This window comes from Botrytis byssoidea, assembly GCF_014898295.1.
Source record: "Botrytis byssoidea strain MUCL 94 chromosome Unknown BBYS_047, whole genome shotgun sequence".
NCBI classification, from domain to species: domain Eukaryota; kingdom Fungi; phylum Ascomycota; class Leotiomycetes; order Helotiales; family Sclerotiniaceae; genus Botrytis; species Botrytis byssoidea.
In genome coordinates, this window is record NW_024065888.1 from 71224 (window position 1) to 89698 (window position 18475).

The 18475-nt window shown below is 42.3% G+C and overlaps 7 protein-coding genes across 7 annotated transcripts; 4 read left to right on the top strand and 3 right to left on the bottom strand.

The window, feature by feature from the left end:
* Positions 1–453: 453 nt before the first annotated feature.
* EAE97_012052 (uncharacterized protein) lies at positions 454–850 on the bottom strand (the record flags this gene model as incomplete). The annotated part of the gene is made up of 3 exons (XM_038882566.1): positions 454–639; positions 696–776; positions 848–850. 3 exons carry the CDS (start codon positions 848–850, stop codon positions 454–456), a joined length of 270 nt encoding a protein of 89 aa, XP_038726584.1.
* Positions 851–1870: 1020 nt separating this feature from the next.
* On the top strand, positions 1871–4238 carry EAE97_012053 (uncharacterized protein; the record flags this gene model as incomplete). The annotated part of the gene is made up of 2 exons (XM_038882567.1): positions 1871–3575; positions 4084–4238. The coding sequence occupies 2 exons, from the start codon at positions 1871–1873 to the stop codon at positions 4236–4238; spliced, it is 1860 nt and encodes a 619-aa protein (XP_038726585.1).
* A 2179-nt stretch (positions 4239–6417) lies between these two features.
* Positions 6418–8621, top strand: EAE97_012054 (uncharacterized protein; the record flags this gene model as incomplete). Its single annotated transcript, XM_038882568.1, has 3 exons — positions 6418–6742; positions 6806–7107; positions 7206–8621. The coding sequence occupies 3 exons, from the start codon at positions 6418–6420 to the stop codon at positions 8619–8621; spliced, it is 2043 nt and encodes a 680-aa protein (XP_038726586.1).
* Positions 8622–9672: 1051 nt separating this feature from the next.
* Positions 9673–9885, top strand: EAE97_012055 (uncharacterized protein; the record flags this gene model as incomplete). The annotated part of the gene is made up of 1 exon (XM_038882569.1): positions 9673–9885. One exon carries the CDS (start codon positions 9673–9675, stop codon positions 9883–9885), a length of 213 nt encoding a protein of 70 aa, XP_038726587.1.
* A 1260-nt stretch (positions 9886–11145) lies between these two features.
* EAE97_012056 (uncharacterized protein) lies at positions 11146–12144 on the bottom strand (the record flags this gene model as incomplete). Its single annotated transcript, XM_038882570.1, has 1 exon — positions 11146–12144. The coding sequence occupies one exon, from the start codon at positions 12142–12144 to the stop codon at positions 11146–11148; it is 999 nt and encodes a 332-aa protein (XP_038726588.1).
* Positions 12145–12566: 422 nt separating this feature from the next.
* Positions 12567–14009, bottom strand: EAE97_012057 (uncharacterized protein; the record flags this gene model as incomplete). The annotated part of the gene is made up of 4 exons (XM_038882571.1): positions 12567–13209; positions 13264–13487; positions 13536–13600; positions 13650–14009. The coding sequence occupies 4 exons, from the start codon at positions 14007–14009 to the stop codon at positions 12791–12793; spliced, it is 1068 nt and encodes a 355-aa protein (XP_038726589.1). The 3' UTR covers positions 12567–12790.
* Positions 14010–14626: 617 nt separating this feature from the next.
* On the top strand, positions 14627–16910 carry EAE97_012058 (uncharacterized protein; the record flags this gene model as incomplete). The annotated part of the gene is made up of 6 exons (XM_038882572.1): positions 14627–14713; positions 14780–14980; positions 15034–15212; positions 15261–15430; positions 15482–16800; positions 16869–16910. 6 exons carry the CDS (start codon positions 14627–14629, stop codon positions 16908–16910), a joined length of 1998 nt encoding a protein of 665 aa, XP_038726590.1.
* Between the last annotated feature and the right edge of the window lie 1565 nt (positions 16911–18475).

The following is an 18475-nucleotide window of genomic DNA, read 5'->3' on the forward strand; positions in this document are numbered from 1 at the left end:
GAGGAGGATATTGCTAGCTCGATTGTCAAGTAGGAATAGAACAACGTCTCCTGCAGGTACAGCAAACCCGTTGTTGCTGGTGTAAAACTGTTTGTTGTTACTAGGACTTTCAGATTATGTCGGAAGACAAAGCCGACCGCGTTCATAATCTCCAAGGGTTCGCTCGTGACAACACATAGAAGTTTGATTGAACTACTGGTACCATTATCATCACCAAGTGCTTAGGCTGAAAATTGACACTTGCTTATCGGGGGTATTTTATGCATATATAAATTCCTCACAAATGCCAAAAAACTCACGCCCAACCTTTCCACAATTTGCGCCAAATTTCCCGCGGGCTCCCACTGACTGCCAGGCAAGCATAAAATGAGTTCGATATCATGTAAATACAAAACACTATTGTACTGCCGCAACACCAATCCCATTACCCAAATCCGCCCCAATATAACCCATTTATGCCTTCTTCTTCAAAGCAGCTTTCGCTTTGGCAGCCTTCTTTCTGTTGCTTCTGATCATGACCACACTCAAAAAAGACCCGACGACAGCTGATGCCAACAAGATAAGGATGACAGGTATTCTGATTGCCCAGACTCGAGGAGGGAATACGTTTTGGAGAGGATGATCGGAGTCGACAAATGGCTGGACCCGACAGTTAGCTTCAAACCCCTTTCTTGATGAGGGCATGATATCCGTACCATAAGCAGAGTCCAGATAGTGTAGTAGAGAAAGACGACGGAAGCAGCGACAAGCATCGCGAGGCCAACGAGTTGATCGAGCTGCGAATGTTAGTTTGACTTTCAGCGCAACTTGCGAAAAATTAGCTACACGCCGGCTGGATATATCTTACCATTGTTGCAATAGACTTTTAAAGGAGTGTGATTAAATCAACCCGAACACCGAAAGCTTGAAGGTTTGAGAGGTATGCTGTTTCCTTACTTTCTAGACTGAATATTGTAAAGAAATCGAAGACAATTTGATTGTTCAAAAGTACATGAGAGCTTCCTTTCCCTGTCAAGTCAATCTGGTCTTTCGTAATACAAGGGGGGAGTGGTGCACGGCTCTCATCTAACAGGTACAATAAAAGCTACATATAACTTATGTAAGATTGAATACTGGACGGTATAACGTAGTTTAACATCGAGTGGGCTATATCACTGAATGGGCCACTTCAAAATATATCAAAATTAATGCTTTTTTAATATTTATATTTTAATAATCAATTATTATTTTTTAAAAGAAAATTAATATAAAATAATAATGAGAATCTAGCTTTTTATAAATCTAGTTTTGATATAAAAATTTCTTATATTTTCTAAAAAAAAGTGGAAATTGTTACGATTTTTATTACCAAAAAAATATTTCTATAATAATTATTATAATAATTTGAATTTTCAATAAATAATTAGATTTCCATATTATTTATATAATTAAATTTTGTAATTTCAATTTTTAGAAAATTCTATTTATAAATAAAGAAAGTGCATGGTTACATACAGACAAATTTTGTATGTAAAAATGATGGCCCACTCGGTGATATAACCTACTCGGTGTTAAACTACGTTAATGATGTTTTGTAGATGTTTTATTGCAAATTGTACAAAGTAAAGTAAATGATGTATCTTTCTAGATGCTCCATATGTATTGATCAAACAACTATATAGTAGGTGATATTTTATAATAATTTTATCAGAACAAAGTGAAGAAAGCACTTTTGCTACATCACGTGACTGTTATCTTATCTTAGCTTCATCGCGTTCTTTAGCGCGCCATTAACCCTGCGGCAATTCCTCATTTTCAATAATACTGGTTACCTTCACAAAAATAGACAACCATCTGACGATTTCAATCGTTGGAATCAACCCACGCAATCATGGAGAAGAGATCGGAGGAAGAGAAGCAAGCCGCTGCGAAAGCCGAATATGAGAAGCTTCTTACGATGCGATCTGGTGGTACCTATATACCACCTGCGCGCCTACGAGCTCTACAATCCCAGATCACCGACAAATCGAGTAAAGAATATCAGCGAATGGCCTGGGAAGCTTTGAAGAAGTCAATCAACGGTTTAATCAACAAAGTCAACGTCTCAAATATAAAACATATTGTGCCAGAGTTATTCGGAGAGAATCTGATTAGAGGTCGAGGGTTATTCTGTAGGAGCATTATGAAAGCCCAGGCTGCCAGTTTACCATTCACACCAATATATGCCGCCATGGCCGCGATCGTCAATACAAAACTTCCCCAGGTTGGAGAGCTTCTGTTAAAGCGTCTAATAGTGCAGTTTAAAAAAGGTTTCAAGAGAAACGATAAGGCTGTTTGTCTTTCTGCCACCACGTTCATTGCTCATCTTTGTAATCAACAAGTAGCAAATGAGATTGTCGCGGCCCAGATTCTATTGTTACTCCTCAATAAGCCGACGGACGATAGTGTGGAAATCGCGGTTGGATTGACGCGTGAGGTGGGTCAACATCTCGAAGAGATGAGCGGGCCTATTGCCCTGGCGGTGTTCGACCAGTTCAGGAATATTTTGAATGAGGCAGATATTGACAAACGGGTGCAATATATGATTGAAGTCCTTTTCCAAGTTCGAAAAGACAAATATAAAGACAATCCTGCGATCAAAGAAGAGTTGGATCTTGTGGAGGAAGAAGATCAAATCACACACCGCATGGCCTTGGATGATGATATTGATGTCCAGGATGGATTGAATATTTTCAAATTCGATCCTGAATGGGAACAAAACGAGGAATTATACAAACGACTCAAAGCGGAAATTCTTGGAGAGGGAAGTGACGATGAGGATGATGACGACGAGGAAGACGATAGTGAGGATGATGAGGAGAAAAAAGAAGAAAAGGCTTTGGAAATTAAGGATCAGAGCAATACTGACCTCGTCAACCTACGGCGAACCATATATTTGACTATCATGTCTAGTATCGACCCCGAAGAATGTTGCCACAAGCTGATGAAAGTTACACTGCCACCCGGACAAGAGCCAGAACTTCCCTCCATGGTTATTGAGTGTTGCTCCCAGGAGAGAACATACTCAAAGTTTTATGGACTCATTGGGGAGCGGTTTGCAAAGATAAATCGTCTTTGGACCGATCTTTTTGAACAATCATTTGCAAAATACTACGATACCATACATCGTTATGAAACAAACAGGTTACGAAACATCGCGAGATTTTTTGGCCACCTTCTTAGCTCCGACGCTCTTGGCTGGCACGTTTTGTCTATTGTACACCTTAATGAAGAAGAGACAACATCAAGTAGTCGTATATTCATCAAAATTCTTTTCCAGGATCTATCGGAAGCAATGGGAATGGCAAAATTGCAAGCTCGCTTAAAGGACGATATACTGCGACCTTATTTCGAAGGATTATTCCCTCGAGATAACCCTCGCAACACAAGGTTCTCCATCAATTACTTTACAAGTATTGGGATGGGTGCTATCACCGAAGAGATGCGCGAATACCTACAGAATATGCCAAAACCAGCGCTGCCAACCCTACCTGCGGCTGCTGCCGATGCTACGTCGGACTCAGGAAGTTCTGTTTCTAGTTATTCATCATATACGGGTTCTTCCTATTCAAGATCCCGCTCTCGTTCTCGTTCTCGCTCTCGCTCCCCCTCTCGATCTCGGTCTCGATCTCGGTCTCCATCCCGCTCTCCGTCCCGTTCTCGTTCCCGGACTCGGTCCAGGACTCGGTCTTTATCTCGGTCTCTATCTCGGTCTCGGTCTCCATCTCGTTCTCGATATCGCTCTCGTTATCGCTCTCGGACTAGGTCACGGTCCCGCTCCCCAAGCCGATCACGCTCTCCACCTAAACGGTCTCGCAACGGTGATAGATACTCGCGATCGCTCTCCTCAGAGCGGGCACCGAAACGACAGCGACGATTGTCCGATTAAATTTCGATTAACTGGACACCACAAATTGCATTTGCTTAATAAGGGGGCTTTCTGGGAACGGGGCGTGATACAAATGTATTTAATTTTAATACCCAGTTCAATCAAGAACAGTGAATTCCAATCAACTTTCAACATACTGCTTGTAGTTTTGTGATAGTCGGAGATGATTCAAGCAGAATTGCTTTTCGGCGCCACCAGCGCCCGTATGACAACTTCATCGCTTGAGTCAGCTGTTGGAGGTATACCTTGCGATTCATATTATTTCACGATGAACATTAAGGATCCGTCCTACAAGCTCGGGGGTACCTTTGGAGAATTATTGGTCGCGTGAACTATTGCAAATATAATTCCGAGGCAAAACGCTCACTTCTTACATGTTTTGGCAGGCCAGTGTAGTTCTTTCAACGTCTACGATTGTATGTGCGACCCCTATACGGATTACATTCTCTAGTAGCACAAATGCATACCGGACCCCGAGCTTGTAATCGTTGGCTGATAAATCTACTGATCCATGTTATGTGCACTTCTTACAACACCGTATGTATATGTAGGCAGGCATATACGCAAACTGTACCCCTTTCTCACCGACGGTAAATCCTTGGGCGTATGCAGATAACCATTCAAATATTCAAACATCCACTCAAACACTTATATAAAACTTACTCGCAAACTTTAATAAAGCTAATTCAGGAATATCTGAATAAGAATAACGTGGTTTATCATCGAATGGGCTATATCATCGAGTAGGCCACTTCAAAATACACCAAAATTAATACTTTTTTAATATTTTTATTTTAATAATCAATTATTATTTTAAAGAAAAAAATAATAATAATAAAAAATAATAAAAAATAAGTTTTTTATAAATCTAGTATTTATATGAAAATTCCTATTATTTTATATCAAAAAATGGAATTTGTTATGATTTTTATTATAAAAAAATATTTCTATAATAATTATTATAATAATTTGAATTTCCAATAAATAATTAGATTTTCATATTATTTATATAATTAAAATTTGTAATTAAAATTTATAATTTCAATTTTTAGAAATTCTATTAATAGATAAATAAAGTATATAATTATATATAAACGAATTTTGTATATAAAAATGATGATCTATTTAATAATATAGCCCACTCGATGATAAACCACGTTATATACAACAAGGTTCAAATTAACTCAACCGGGTACTTTAGTCAAACTCAGTGGAGATGTTAAATCTGAGTAAGCAAGGCCTTGCATGTGTAAGCGTTTTTTACTTCCACCAATGTTCCCAACCCCCTGACTCCCAACCGCCAAAAATGATCACCACAACCCACCAACCACCAACCATCAATCACACCACACCACACCACCCCATTTCCTGAGAAGAAGAGGACATGATGGCTAATTCAAACCTTGAAACAAAATCAACAACCTTTACTTTCTTCTTATCCCGGTTGTTGTTGAATCCGCCCGTCAAACGGTCGAAGGGAGATACTATTCAACCATCTAAACACCTACCTAATCTACCCGCAATTTGCCAGGCCAAGACTCCAAGCAACAACCAGATGCTGTACCACTGTCATACTGTGAATCAAAATTGACCCTTGTCACGTTAGATACTAGTCTCGCAGGGCCAAAGCCAGTCAGCCACGAAATATAAACCGTTCGAGGGACTCTCGGAGGGAGGGATCGAATGATTCCCATCACATCCATTGATGCATTAGCAACTTCAACCCTTTCGATGCAGCCCGATTCCCGTCTATTCGGAAAATTGATACAAGGGATCTGGAATCAGCCAAGGGTAAAGCACAGAAATTCATAATCCAAGGATTTATTTCGCCCCCTCTTCCGTTTTGCATTACCTCACTTTCTTAACGAATCACCTTGAACGTCCAATCGACTAGCACACCTTACCGAGTGTATTGTAATATTGAGCAAAGATCCTCAGCGCGTCAGCACAGTTTGTAAGGCTAACGCTGCCCAAACCCACTTTCTCTTATGAATGTATGAATGATATTACTACAGTACGAGCCTGTCCTTTCAGATTCGATAGAGAAAAGCTATGTAACAGAGCTTAGAATGCACAGTGCACAGTGCACAACGTCCTTCATCCAATTGCTCCAAATCATGGCCGGCGTCGTATCTCTCTAATGAAATTTGTCATTTGACTACTTGCTTTTCTCACTTCTCCATCGTACAATATATATTTCAGATGGTGCACAGAAAGTACCTAGATCACAGGGCTATTTGCTGCATATGCCTGAGTATATCACTTTCCTTAAATTTTATACAGAAAACATGTAAGCAGTGATTTCTTATCATGTCTGGCGACAACTTCTTGAAATTCCTTCAGAACACTGATACTTGCTGTGATATAGACTTCATCAGTAGAAAATATCTTCCATGCACGCGCACCAGTTTGAATTCGGAAACGACGATACCATTGTTTGAAATCAGAAGGACGGATGGATTGGCCATTGCCTACAGTCCCAATAATATAGTGGTATTGGCAGTGTGGTGATGGATGCACGATCAACGGAGTCTCCCCAATCGTATCGATCAGGCATTAAACGTCCTTGGGAAGACGATACGAAAACACCAACACCACAAAATGGAAGTAGTAGTAGCTGGCATCGCGGAACATTACCACCAATTGAAGCTGGACCACTTTTGCAGTATCCAATGCATGGCAATTCAGGAAACTGGGCGATACCAAACAACCAACATACTCGGAATGGCGAAAGTTCGGTCGTGAAAAGGTCGCGTTACGACGGGGGTAATTACAAAGGAGTAGCGAGGGTGGATCTAGACGCATTTGGGAAAATGCCCCCATCGCAGGTACACTGTAGGTGTTTAGGATAGTCTGAAAGCGGCACGTTTAATTACTAACTCAACCTTCACTCTTCAGATTCAAATGGATTGGGTCGTGATTATAGTCAGACGATCCAGAATGCTTCTACTCTTGTTCAACCTCCTCGATTGATCGTAAATGGCCGGGGGGATTCCTCGCAACATATGTCTAATGTGTGTCGTCAGTGCAGGCGGCAGACTACATTTGATCAAGAAGAAGAATCTTCACCAGAATGTTGCGAGCATTGCCAAAAGAACCCTGAACTTGCCCTTGTTACACAAGCTTGCAGCGTTGGGCTTACTCAGCTAGCGGAGACGCTCCGTTCGGGTATAGATTCCGAGAAGCGTGGTATCAATCCAGTAAGTACCAGCAAAGTGCTTGGTTCTTGTTATCGAAAGGGTTCATCCCGCTCCTACTTACTCATGTAATCTTTCGAGTCATGCTTACAAAATATTAGGCCCACTCACAGTTGCGTCTTCTTCCTTCTGGAGATCCACCTCCAATGATTGACTTTGGCCTAAAACAAACACTCCACTGGATACTTACCAAAATTAACAAAGTCAACGAGCTTGCCGATAAGTTCGTTCAGCAGATCCCTCCAGGGTCTTCAAAAGCCCCCTTCAAAAAGGATGCTGTTAACAGTGTGACCCCATATGATCCTTTGATCATCATGAAAAGACGCATTGAGGATGATCACCAGGGAACTACATTGAATGAAATGGGCACATCTGATTCTAGAATGCACCAAAGACGCAGGTCTATGGCTAAATCACTCAGCGAAGGACTTCCACCCATAAGAACACAATCTCCCAACTACATCCATTTGTCAACCGACAATACGAGCCGGAGGCTTTCGAGCATGAATCCTCCTTCAGCGCCAGCTCGACAGTTACCATCTCCACCAGGACGAGCTTTTCCGTCTCCATCCCCGACCTCGGTCAGCTTCTCGTCTCCTTCAGGGTCGACATCATATACGGGTCTGTCTGGTGGCTCGTCTCAATCATCAAAATCCCACACTACTAACAATATCCTACCTCCCATTACAAACGCGCAATCTTCTGATAGTGCATTGCAAGTCCATACAGCAGCGCTTCAACATGAGGTTTCTATCCAAAAGATCGCATTATCATCGTTGCAGAGTGAACACGATAAGCTCCTTGCTGCTTTCTCGCGGTCTCAAAGTCGAGCGAGCGCCCTCGAGAAGAAGCACGAGGTTTCCGATATCGAGATTTTTAGCCTTACTGAAGAGAGAACGCGATTACATGCCCAAGTTCTCGAATTGGAGGGAGACGTCGAGGATCTTGCGAAAAGTAGGGACACCTACCGACAAGCAGCGGTACAAGAAGGGGCACAGTACGTTGAGATTGTGAAGATGGCTAGTCAACTGGAAGAAAAGACTGGGGAAGAGAGAAAGAACTGGAATAAGTTGAGACTTGAGATGGAGCAAAGAATTGAACAATTGAGTAATTGGATGAAGGCTCATGGCGAAGATTTTGGCGCAAAATCACTCATACCGGAATGCATTGAGAAAAATGCGGCTTCATCCAGTGAGTATAATGATGAGGGATCGAACGGTATGGCATCGATAGAATCGACTAGTGATAAACAACTTCGCGCAAAGGATGACCAGGCAAATCTTCTCAAAGCAGAAATCGATCGCTTGCAAAAGCGCTGTGAAGAGGTGGAAGCCGCATTGAAAGCTGTCAGACAAGAAAGTCGATCAATGGAAAGCATTATGGAGGCGTTGAGTAGAGCTGGAAAGGGCATTTTGCAAAAGATTGAAAGTGTGTCTCTAAGCCCCGAGACACCCTTGGAACCGGAATCAAATTCACAATCCAAGCCAGAAACCGATCGGCTATTACTTGACGAATAAATTTTTTACATGATATACGACATACGACATACAGCACAAGTAAGTAATCTGCGATATGTGTTTGTTCACATAATTGCTGGCGTAGAGCAGACTTCACTCAAATACATCCGTGTTTGAATGGGCTTATGGATCTGTGTATATGGATAAACTTAGGAGATTCGATGCGTCGTACAAGACATAAACGGCCCTCCTAGAGATGATTAGATACTTTTGATCTAGACATCATACAATGGTTCTGATATTCAATACAGGTTATTCTACTGAATACCACATGAGATTTACGGAATTATCATTTGAAAGAGAAATATAATATATGCTTTCGTGTGACCTGGTGAATTCCTCAATATATTAGTACTTTGTCAAAACATTTAGACAGACTGATATTTTTCAAACATCGACGTTGCCGCTATGGGAATATGAATACTCGTATAAAATTATGTTTTGCCGCTCTGCGCATATCAAGATGTAACCCCATATAATTGGCTATCATCCCACATGATCCACTATTACCATCACCCAATAATACTGTCAAAGCTCTGTTTCCTGCGACAACTCTCCTACAAATCTGTAACATCTTGAATCCCCCTCGACCTTACATCGACCTCTCATCGACCGTCCTCCTCCAGCTCCCCCCCCGGCGGCATTCCTCACTGAGCCTCAAAACATGGGCTCATAGTAACACCATGCCAAGGATTTGAAACTCCAGTAGACTGTCTCATATATCTTAGGTTTTTAGGGGAGAGCGTCTCCTGCTCTCCCGTCGTAGGTTTTAATCTCTTGTTTCTCTCTCTCTGTATTTCGTACACTGTTTGCATTATCGGAAAATCGTGCTACTCCTTGCCTTCTGTTGACCGGATCGAATTCTCCACCCGTCGCCATAATTGACAATTAATCATTTAAACTTCTCACATACGGTTGACTTCGATCAAGCCCACAATCACTACCCCTCCGAACCTCACATCCACCCAGCTTTGCGATTCAAGTCTCGTCTTCAATCTTGGAGCCTATCCTCATCTCCATACTCAATCTTCACGGAGCACCATAAGCGAAAATGGGACAAGCATTCTCTGGACCTAATGCCTTCAAATGGTTGAGATTCACGCCTAAAGCCACCGCTGTTCTCCAAGCAAACCCATTTCTCTTCGTCCAATTGATTCTAGTGTTGATTGGATTGAACGTGTTGGGTGGAATTGCATTTTGGATTCACTACGAAACAAACAAACCATACGCGAAGCCGAAAGTTAAGAAGGATGCGAAGAAGTAGAAAGTGGTCCTGGGGTGTGATAGACACTAGAGACAGGTGCTGGGAACGGCAAGGCACTAAGGGTTCTGCACAGCGGAATCGTAGGGAGGAGCTTTGAGATTCGAGGAGGAGCTTAAGTGGTATGAAACAATTCGACGAAAAATATGTGCTGGGCACAGGATGGATATGCTACAAGATTGACGAATAATATGTGGAGTAGTTGGATCTGGATGGGGAATTCTATGATTCTGGCAGAGGGAGAATAATACCTATATGTTTGGTTTTAAGTGGGTGGCTGCTAGAATGGACAGGTTATATCCTGAAGACGTTTTGTTTATACATTTGCTTCTCGAGTGTTTAGCATTTATATATCATTTTTTGCTTTCCTCGCCAAACTTCGAAATGTAATGCAAAATAGAATATCTTCTTTCTCTATACCTTCAAATATATCATTGCTTAGCGTTCCGTGATTAGGTGCACGCGTGACATCTATTGAGATACCAACTGATGGCGTCGGGTGTATGCACCCTGCAATATTATTTCTCCAACCCTCCGGCTGTACTTTCAACTGAGTCTCTACGAGTAAGAACCATAGGATTGGAGCTTCAGACATATATCAATACTCATATATGTATATCATTTCATACACCCACATTCGCACCATCTCGGCTTTCGTTTCAATTGCATGTATATTAACAATTCATCCAATCTCAACTAATTAAACACAATCACGCATCTGCACTGAACAGAACCCTAGAACACATTGATAATACTTCTATTTGAATCCTCGAAATTTAAACATCCAATAACCTATTGAGCTCCAACATCAATATCACCCTCGTCGTAAGATCTATAGCCATCTGCTCATTGCTGAAGGTTGAGATGTCAACATGGTATATTTCATCCCAGACTTTAGTGAAGAGTTCTTGATTATCTTGTAAGGTATCCTATTTTTGGTGATACTACACAACAAGTTACTGTTAAAATACCTGTGATTTATGATCCATAAGAATACATCTCAGCCGAGACTTCAAGTCTATCACCGAGGTTTGTGGAGTTTGGACATCTCCATAGAATTCGACAGGAGGATATTACACCAAAATTAGCAAACCGATTTCTACTATCTTGGAGGCACATTTCACCCGTCACATCCATACGGGAAGCGACCTGAATCTCTACTTCTGATGGTCAAGAATATTCCATTTGATATTGAACGCTGAAGAATGAATAACAATCGCTGTTCCTGCTTACCATGTCAAATCATAAACGTGTTCGAGTTCCCTATCTTAATTCGCGTTGTGTCATAATCATAGCAAAGTTCGGCACATCACTCCCAATCTGCACAGCATCAGCCCACGGCATTTCCCCCTGTAGCCATCTCCTCCCTAAACTCCTTTCATTCATCTCCCTGGCCATATCTTTAAGCGGCTGTGACAGTCGATCATTCAATTCACTAACACTACTCAATTCTTCAATGGCGTACTCATGCGCACGCTCTTTGCTTGAAATCTCCTGCCATATGATCACAAATTGTTTTTGTAACCACTGCATTCTCTGAGATATCATACGTTCCTTTTCACCCGTGATTAGAATGCCAAAGTGTGGACCATCATTGCCGTTTCTTGGTAGACGTGCAGCTAATGAGTGGAATTCTTGCTCGGCTGGTATGATGGCAGATTTTAAATACGCTATTTGCTTTTGTAAATGTTCTAATTCGAGGCGTAGATCTTGGCCAGATTTCATTTTTTCATGTTCCTCTGGAAGCGGGGTTCTTGAAGAGAATCCATATGGCCGATCATAGCATTGGTCGAGATATGGCTGCGTGGAAGAATCGGCAGGGAATGTGCGGGAGATGTATCTCCTTGATTTGGAAGTTTGTATTGTTCTTGGCTTTGGGATCTTTTCTGGAGCCTCCCACATCTCAGATCTGAATTGTCCGCGATTCCTTCGAACGCCAATCTTGTTGTCCGGAGGTTGCTGGTCCGGTCTATGTGCAAGAATGAAGATGTTGTAATCTTCTATCCATTCGAGGACTTGTGGGCACAATTCAGGGTCTTGAATGTTCGTGGTAGTCGCGAGTTGTTCGTTTGCCAAGTTATCTGTAGTCAAGATGCGTCCTGGGTCATAGGGAGGATATTTGTCTTGTACACAATATGGGGGTGGGGGCACTAATGATTGTAGGCTACCATGTGTATTTGGCGGTTGGCTGTGTCCTTCCGGTTGGGAACCTTGTGAGTCTCGTCTGAGTGTTCTCACACCAAATTCGTGCTTCTCTAGCATGACGATGTGGCACTGCCAAGACCCAACAGCTTTTGTGTGTATAGTGTAATGGTGTGATTGGAAGAGATGGTATAGCTTCTAACGCTGGCTGTGGTACAATCTTTCATAAGATGACAGCGATGGGGGGTTAAAGTTCTATTATTCCGTAAAATATTCTTGAAATGTATATCACGTTAATAGTTAGGGGGATAATATGATCAATGATATTAAAAGATGTGAGGTCGCTGAGTTCCTGACAAAATTTGATGGAGAATAGGTGTGATGAAGTATGTAGAGTTAAGTAGAAGTAGGGTGGGAATGATGTCTGCAGTGGTAGAATTATTGTAATGGCACTTGCCAAACTTGCTAGTAAGGCGAATCTATTGAGCAGGGCAGGAACATCACAGAACGAACACTTTTGTGAGTTCAGGTTTGCACTGTAATACAACAAAACATGAATTTAAACAGAAACGAATGTGAATTCCGAGTTGATGTGCAGCGACATTAATTATTAATTTGTGATAATTTCAGAAAATATCGTGAGACCTCTTCTTTACGTTTTTTGAGGAACACTCTCTTGCCCTTCTCTTGTCATTTGCCTATCCTGACCAGCTTTTTGAGGTTGTAGGCATTGGAAATGGAAACCTCATTCTGCACTGCTATCTGTTTACTTGCTGGCTGAAACCTTTTTTCGATCACCTTTGACAGCTGCGGCTGCTTTCTTCTCCACCTTTGCGAAGATTGGCCCCGTAGAAAAGATGTTAGGCAAAAATTTGCCAACCCGGGCTTGGTATTGTTGATAATCTGGATATTTCTTTGCAGTTATGAGCTCGGTCAACCAAGTTGAGGCCTGGAAAAGAATCAAGTACGACATGGCACCGGCAAATGTCCAGTTGAATAATACTTCACTGGTCCAGCAGCCCCACATATAGAGCACTACCCATATAGCCTGCTCAGCGGCGAAATTTGGGTGCCTGCTGAAGGACCAGAGACCAGAGGTCACAAAGCCGCGGTCGAGCGACTCTTGATCGAATCCTCCTTGTACTTTGGCGGTCTTCAAGTACTGTTGCTTCGCGTTTTGATAGTCTGGTTTTGAGAAACATTAGCTATGCAGCAGAAAAGATGTCTATAACCACATACTCCACTGTTGTCCATCTGCAAAATACTCAAACACAACAAGAGTGATAAGACCTCTGGAGAAAATCAAATCTGCCGTCGTCCACGGTACTCCATATCGTGCAGCTAAGAGCATAACATATGATGGCGTTGCAACTAGAAAAAGTAAAATGCTCTGTGCCAATGATATGAAGACGATATTGAAGACGAAGAAGAGCGCTGGAGGAACGTTTCGTCGGACAATCTCCCTGAGAAGTGGTTAGCCCTAAAGTTATACCCATCAAAGAGAGACATACCAGCGATAATCTTCGGATCCAATGCTATAGCCACCTTTTCTCCAGTAATTATATGTCAAGCGTAACTGTCGTTTGTCAGAACCAGATTCCTGAACCGAGAGGGGTCCTACATACACTCCATATTGTACTAAAAGCGAGGATATTGTCTAGTCGCCCTGTTGGTAGACCAGAAAGGTGTGCATAAATGGCAAAGTGGGCATTGTATATGGTAGGCAAGATACTCCAGCATCTGTCGACTTGAGAATAGTTTTTGTTGACCTCGGAAACCAATAGAAATACAGGTGTTAAAAACAATGAGAATGCGAAGGCAGTTATGAGTGGATTCGTAGCCAGATAAAGATTTCGAAGCTCGGTAGGATTCGAATATGATTGAAGTACTTGCTGAGGTAAATCGTACAATTGTGGCAGATATGGCAAGACTGTTTTCGTGATGTTTGAACAATCCTCGATTGCTTTAATGACTGGCAACGCCATGCTTGTGGCGAGTGAATTTTTCTGTTGCTCAATGTTGAGGAAATATAGGGTAATAGGTAGATGAGTCAAGCTAACTTCGAATATATTCTCGAAGTTCCAAAGGACTGACGTTTGGCAGAGAGGCGAAAGAGGTAGAGTGGCCGGAGTGAATGGAGTGAAGCTTGAATTTTGAAGCTCCAAATGACATCGGTTTTCATTTAGCGGGGATACATGTACCGACAGGGATTTATGGAGCTGCAGCCAATGATTGACCTCGATGAGCCACGGCATGCACCTGCAGCTGTTTCGTATTCGGATCCGTATATTATAAAATCTTATCAACCTGGAATTGATGGCAACAGCATAGGCATCAATTTCTGTACATCATCTTTACTTCCTGATACTGAGTAATACAATTTTTTGGGAAATAGTTTCATGATACTCTTGCAAGTCCATACTACAATAGATCAATCCAATAAAGCCGAGTAACAAAACAATGCTTATAGACCAAGACGTTCGTTTGTCCGTGTCGCAAAGGAAAGTATTATAAGAGCTTCATCCACAAGGCCTCGTAGACTTAGGAGTTGGCGATGGAAAAGGACTACACATGAATGATCACGCGTGAATCTGATATCAAGATGGTTGCAAAGATTCTTTGTGTTGCAGAAAAACCTTCCATTGCCAAAGCCGTAGCTAATCATTTAGCTGGGGGCAATGCTCAAGCGGTAAGTCGCAATGTCAAGTTTTGCTACATTACAACCATCATTATCATTATCTAATGATTAAATAAGGCAAACACTCGCAACAAATACATCAAAAATTACTCATTCACCTTCGATTTTGGTGGACAATGGGGCAATTGCAATGCGGTCATGACTTCGGTCTTGGGGCATCTTACCTCTCTTGATGTTGCTCCAACTCACAAAGGTTGGACTGACCCTCCACCCCAAGAACTCTTTTTCAGAGCCAAGGTCATCGAATCTGTTGCTGAGGTGATTAGATCTCATCTTTTTCTTGGCAATTTTCCACTGATGCATTTCCATAGGATAAGAAAGATGTCGCACAGAATATCGAGGCTCAGGCAAGAGGTGCTAAGGCTCTTTTCATATGGACTGATTGTGATCGTGAGGGAGAGCATATTGGCGCTGAAGTGAGAGCTCAAGCACTTAAAGGCAACCCACGAATTGAGATCAAGAGGGCAAGGTTCAGTAACATTGAGCGAGCGTAAGTGAACCTACACTGTGATTTCAGATTTGTAGCTAACTATAAAAGGCATGTAATTCAAGCAGCTAAACATCCAGTCGATTTAGATCAACGCCAAGTAGATGCTGTGGCTGCTCGTATAGAACTTGATCTACGGATTGGGTACGCTTTCACACGATTCCAGACAACCAACCTTCAAAAGTTAGGAGGGCCATTAGCATCAAAAATGCTGAGCTATGGTAAACAACTTCATTCATATCTTAGGCACTTGCAAACTAATAGTGGTCTAGGTTCTTGTCAGTTTCCTACTCTTGGTTTCGTCGTTGATCGATATTTCAAAGTAAAGAACTTCGTACCCGAACCATTCTGGAGCATCAAGGTTACGCACAGTCGAGAAGATATGAATGTCATCTTTAATTGGAAGCGCAATCGTCTATTTGACCGAGCAGTTGTGATCATCTTATTTGAACGTTGTCTTGCTGCAAAAAATGCTAAAGTCACCAAGGTACAGGAGAAACCCACTAGCAAGTGGAAGCCTCTTCCTCTAACTACCGTCGAGCTGCAGAAAGCTGCTAGTCGTTGGTTGAATATGAACAGTCAGGTGGCTATGACTGCAGCGGAGAGCCTATACACGAAAGGTTTTATTAGTTATCCGAGAACGGAGACTGATCGATTCGACAAAGGTATGAATTTGAGAGCGCTAGTTGAGAAGCAAGTTCAAGATAATCGATGGGGACCATTTGCTCAGAATTTGGTGAATGGGGGTTTTCATTGGCCTCGAGAGGGCCGAAACGATGATAAGGCACATCCGCCTATTCATCCTGTGACATACGTTGCATCCACTGCTTTGAGGCCAGAAGAAGCTCGAGTTTATGAATTTGTTGTTCGGAGGTTCCTAGCCTGTTGCTCAGAAGATGCTAAAGGGCAGGCGACTGACGTGGAGCTTGAATATGGGGAGGAAGCTTTTCACACGCACGGACTAGTTGTGCTGGCAAAAAACTATCTGGATGTTTACGTTTACGAGAGATGGAACAGCAGTACATCATTGCCAAAATTTACCCTTGGGGAAAGATTTGAACCTGACGAGGCCATGATCACGGATGGGAAAACAACAGCTCCAGGGTATTTAACCGAGCCTGATCTTATTGCTTTAATGGACGCAAATGGAATCGGTACTGATGCAACTATGGCCGAGCATATTGCCAAAATCAAAGAGCGTGAATACGTGTTTACAAGGACTAAGGCAGGTGGGGCCGCCGCCGGAAATAATGATGACAACACGCCAGCTGCAGGCCGAGGAGGACGTGGCGGACGCGGTGGAAGGGGTGGAAGAGGGGGTAGAGGGGGAGCTGCAGCTGCAGATGCGGGGGGTAGAGGTGGGGTGGAAGAGTTCATCCCGACCACACTTGGAGTGGCCCTAGTGGAAGGCTATGATAACATGGAGTTCGAAGTCAGCCTCAGCAAGCCGTTCCTGAGAAAACAGATGGAGCTCAAGATGAAAGCCATTTGTGAAGGACAGAATACACGCCAGGCCGTTGTTCAGGAAAGCTTAACGCAATATCATCGGGTGTTTCTTGACTCTACGGAGAGGTTAAGTGTTTTGAAAGCAGTAAGTGACATCATGACTCCATTCACACGGCCCCACCATCACCACAATCTCTAACATATATTGTTTAGGCATGTAGAAAATATGTACTTAATGGTGGAGCTGGGCGTTAGCAATACCCATTTGATTTTGGCTTGGTCGGTTGTTTGCAATTGATTGCATAATTAGCGTTCTCCATCCCTCGATGTGTCGGGTCAGTCTATGGTGCTTCCTCGGCTTAACATGACGGATTGGGCATAAAAAGTATCACAAAGAGAGAATTGTGCGGAATGCAAGCTTTTGAGTTATCTAAGGAGATTGGACAACTCGAACATTGCCCAAGCATACAACCATAAGTTTGTTGTTCGTTCCTTCTGAGAGTCCGATGTTCGGTAAGCTCAATAATTAAAAGATTGTGCGTGCCACTTCGCTACCCGTACTTCCCCGGATCGCGTACTTTTCTTAGCAACCTTTTCCTTGGAGAAGCACGATAGCATTTGAGTGGCTGAGGAAAGATGTATGAAAGATGCATTAAATCTTCCGGATAGGTGAATCTAGAAACCGCAACCTAGAAAACAATTGGAGTTTCGCCGGTTTCGCAATTCTCGTCTGGCTCATCCGGGTAAAGTTCACGGAATCTAGGAGAGTAGTTAAGAAATCGTTATCAAGTTATCAAGAGATGATTTGTGGAACGTGGGGAAAGGTAGTGATGGTTTTGACCACACGAAATGGTAAATCTTTTATTACGTCTGTATCCTCGAGTAAAAAGTGGAGAAATGATTAACTACGAGTTTATAAGTCATGACTGCTAAAGCAACAATTTGAGTTTACAATGAATACGCGTAGGATTTAGTGTTTTATACTAATGGTTACAGAGTGTCCGCTGATCAGGTACTGGCGTTGAGCCAGAATCCAATGAAGATGCACTGGAAAGAAACGTGAATGGTTCTTCTCTTTAGGTTGTGCTTTTACACGATACTAACTAAGGCATACGCCGTCCTTACGCTTGGTATGGAATGGTCGGATGGTCCCTTAAAAGTCGATCTTTTGGGGCATTTTATCCGAGGCAATAAGCTGCCGTTTCCCTTATCGACTAGGAAAGTTAGGTTTGCAATGGATTATTCAAATATTCTAGTGTGTGCGTAGAAGAATGACTGCGTGGTATGTACGGACGGACACTTGTTAAAGTCCGTCGATCACTTGGAGAGGGGGGCGATAGGGCTTTAGACGAGGGCAATGGACATGACAGCTAGGGTTTAGATATTAGATAACCTAGTTTTTGATACCACACATTGATATGGAAAGCTGTAAATTAAGGAATCCTTTACTCTGTATGTTCAGTTATTGCCAATTGTTATTATTATTACTGTAGACGCTGGATGATGTTGATAATGTGAGATTTCTTTATCAGCATGTGTGGCTGGCTAGATACCTGGTTTCTTCACGCGCCACAAGAAGACTCACCTGGGCAGCAAACAGTAGAAGCGAAAGTACAGTCAGTATGGATAATGTTGGCAGAAAATCCTAGTTACGTGCTCATATGGATAAGATGAGGTAGACGAGATGTACGAAGTCGTATATTATGCTTTAAGGTGTTCTTACTTGCTCAGGTGAGCCCAAATATATGCATAAGAAGATACTGGTATGACCTTAGTATTACATACCTCGTACCTATTTACGCTTGGTATCACTTGAGCAG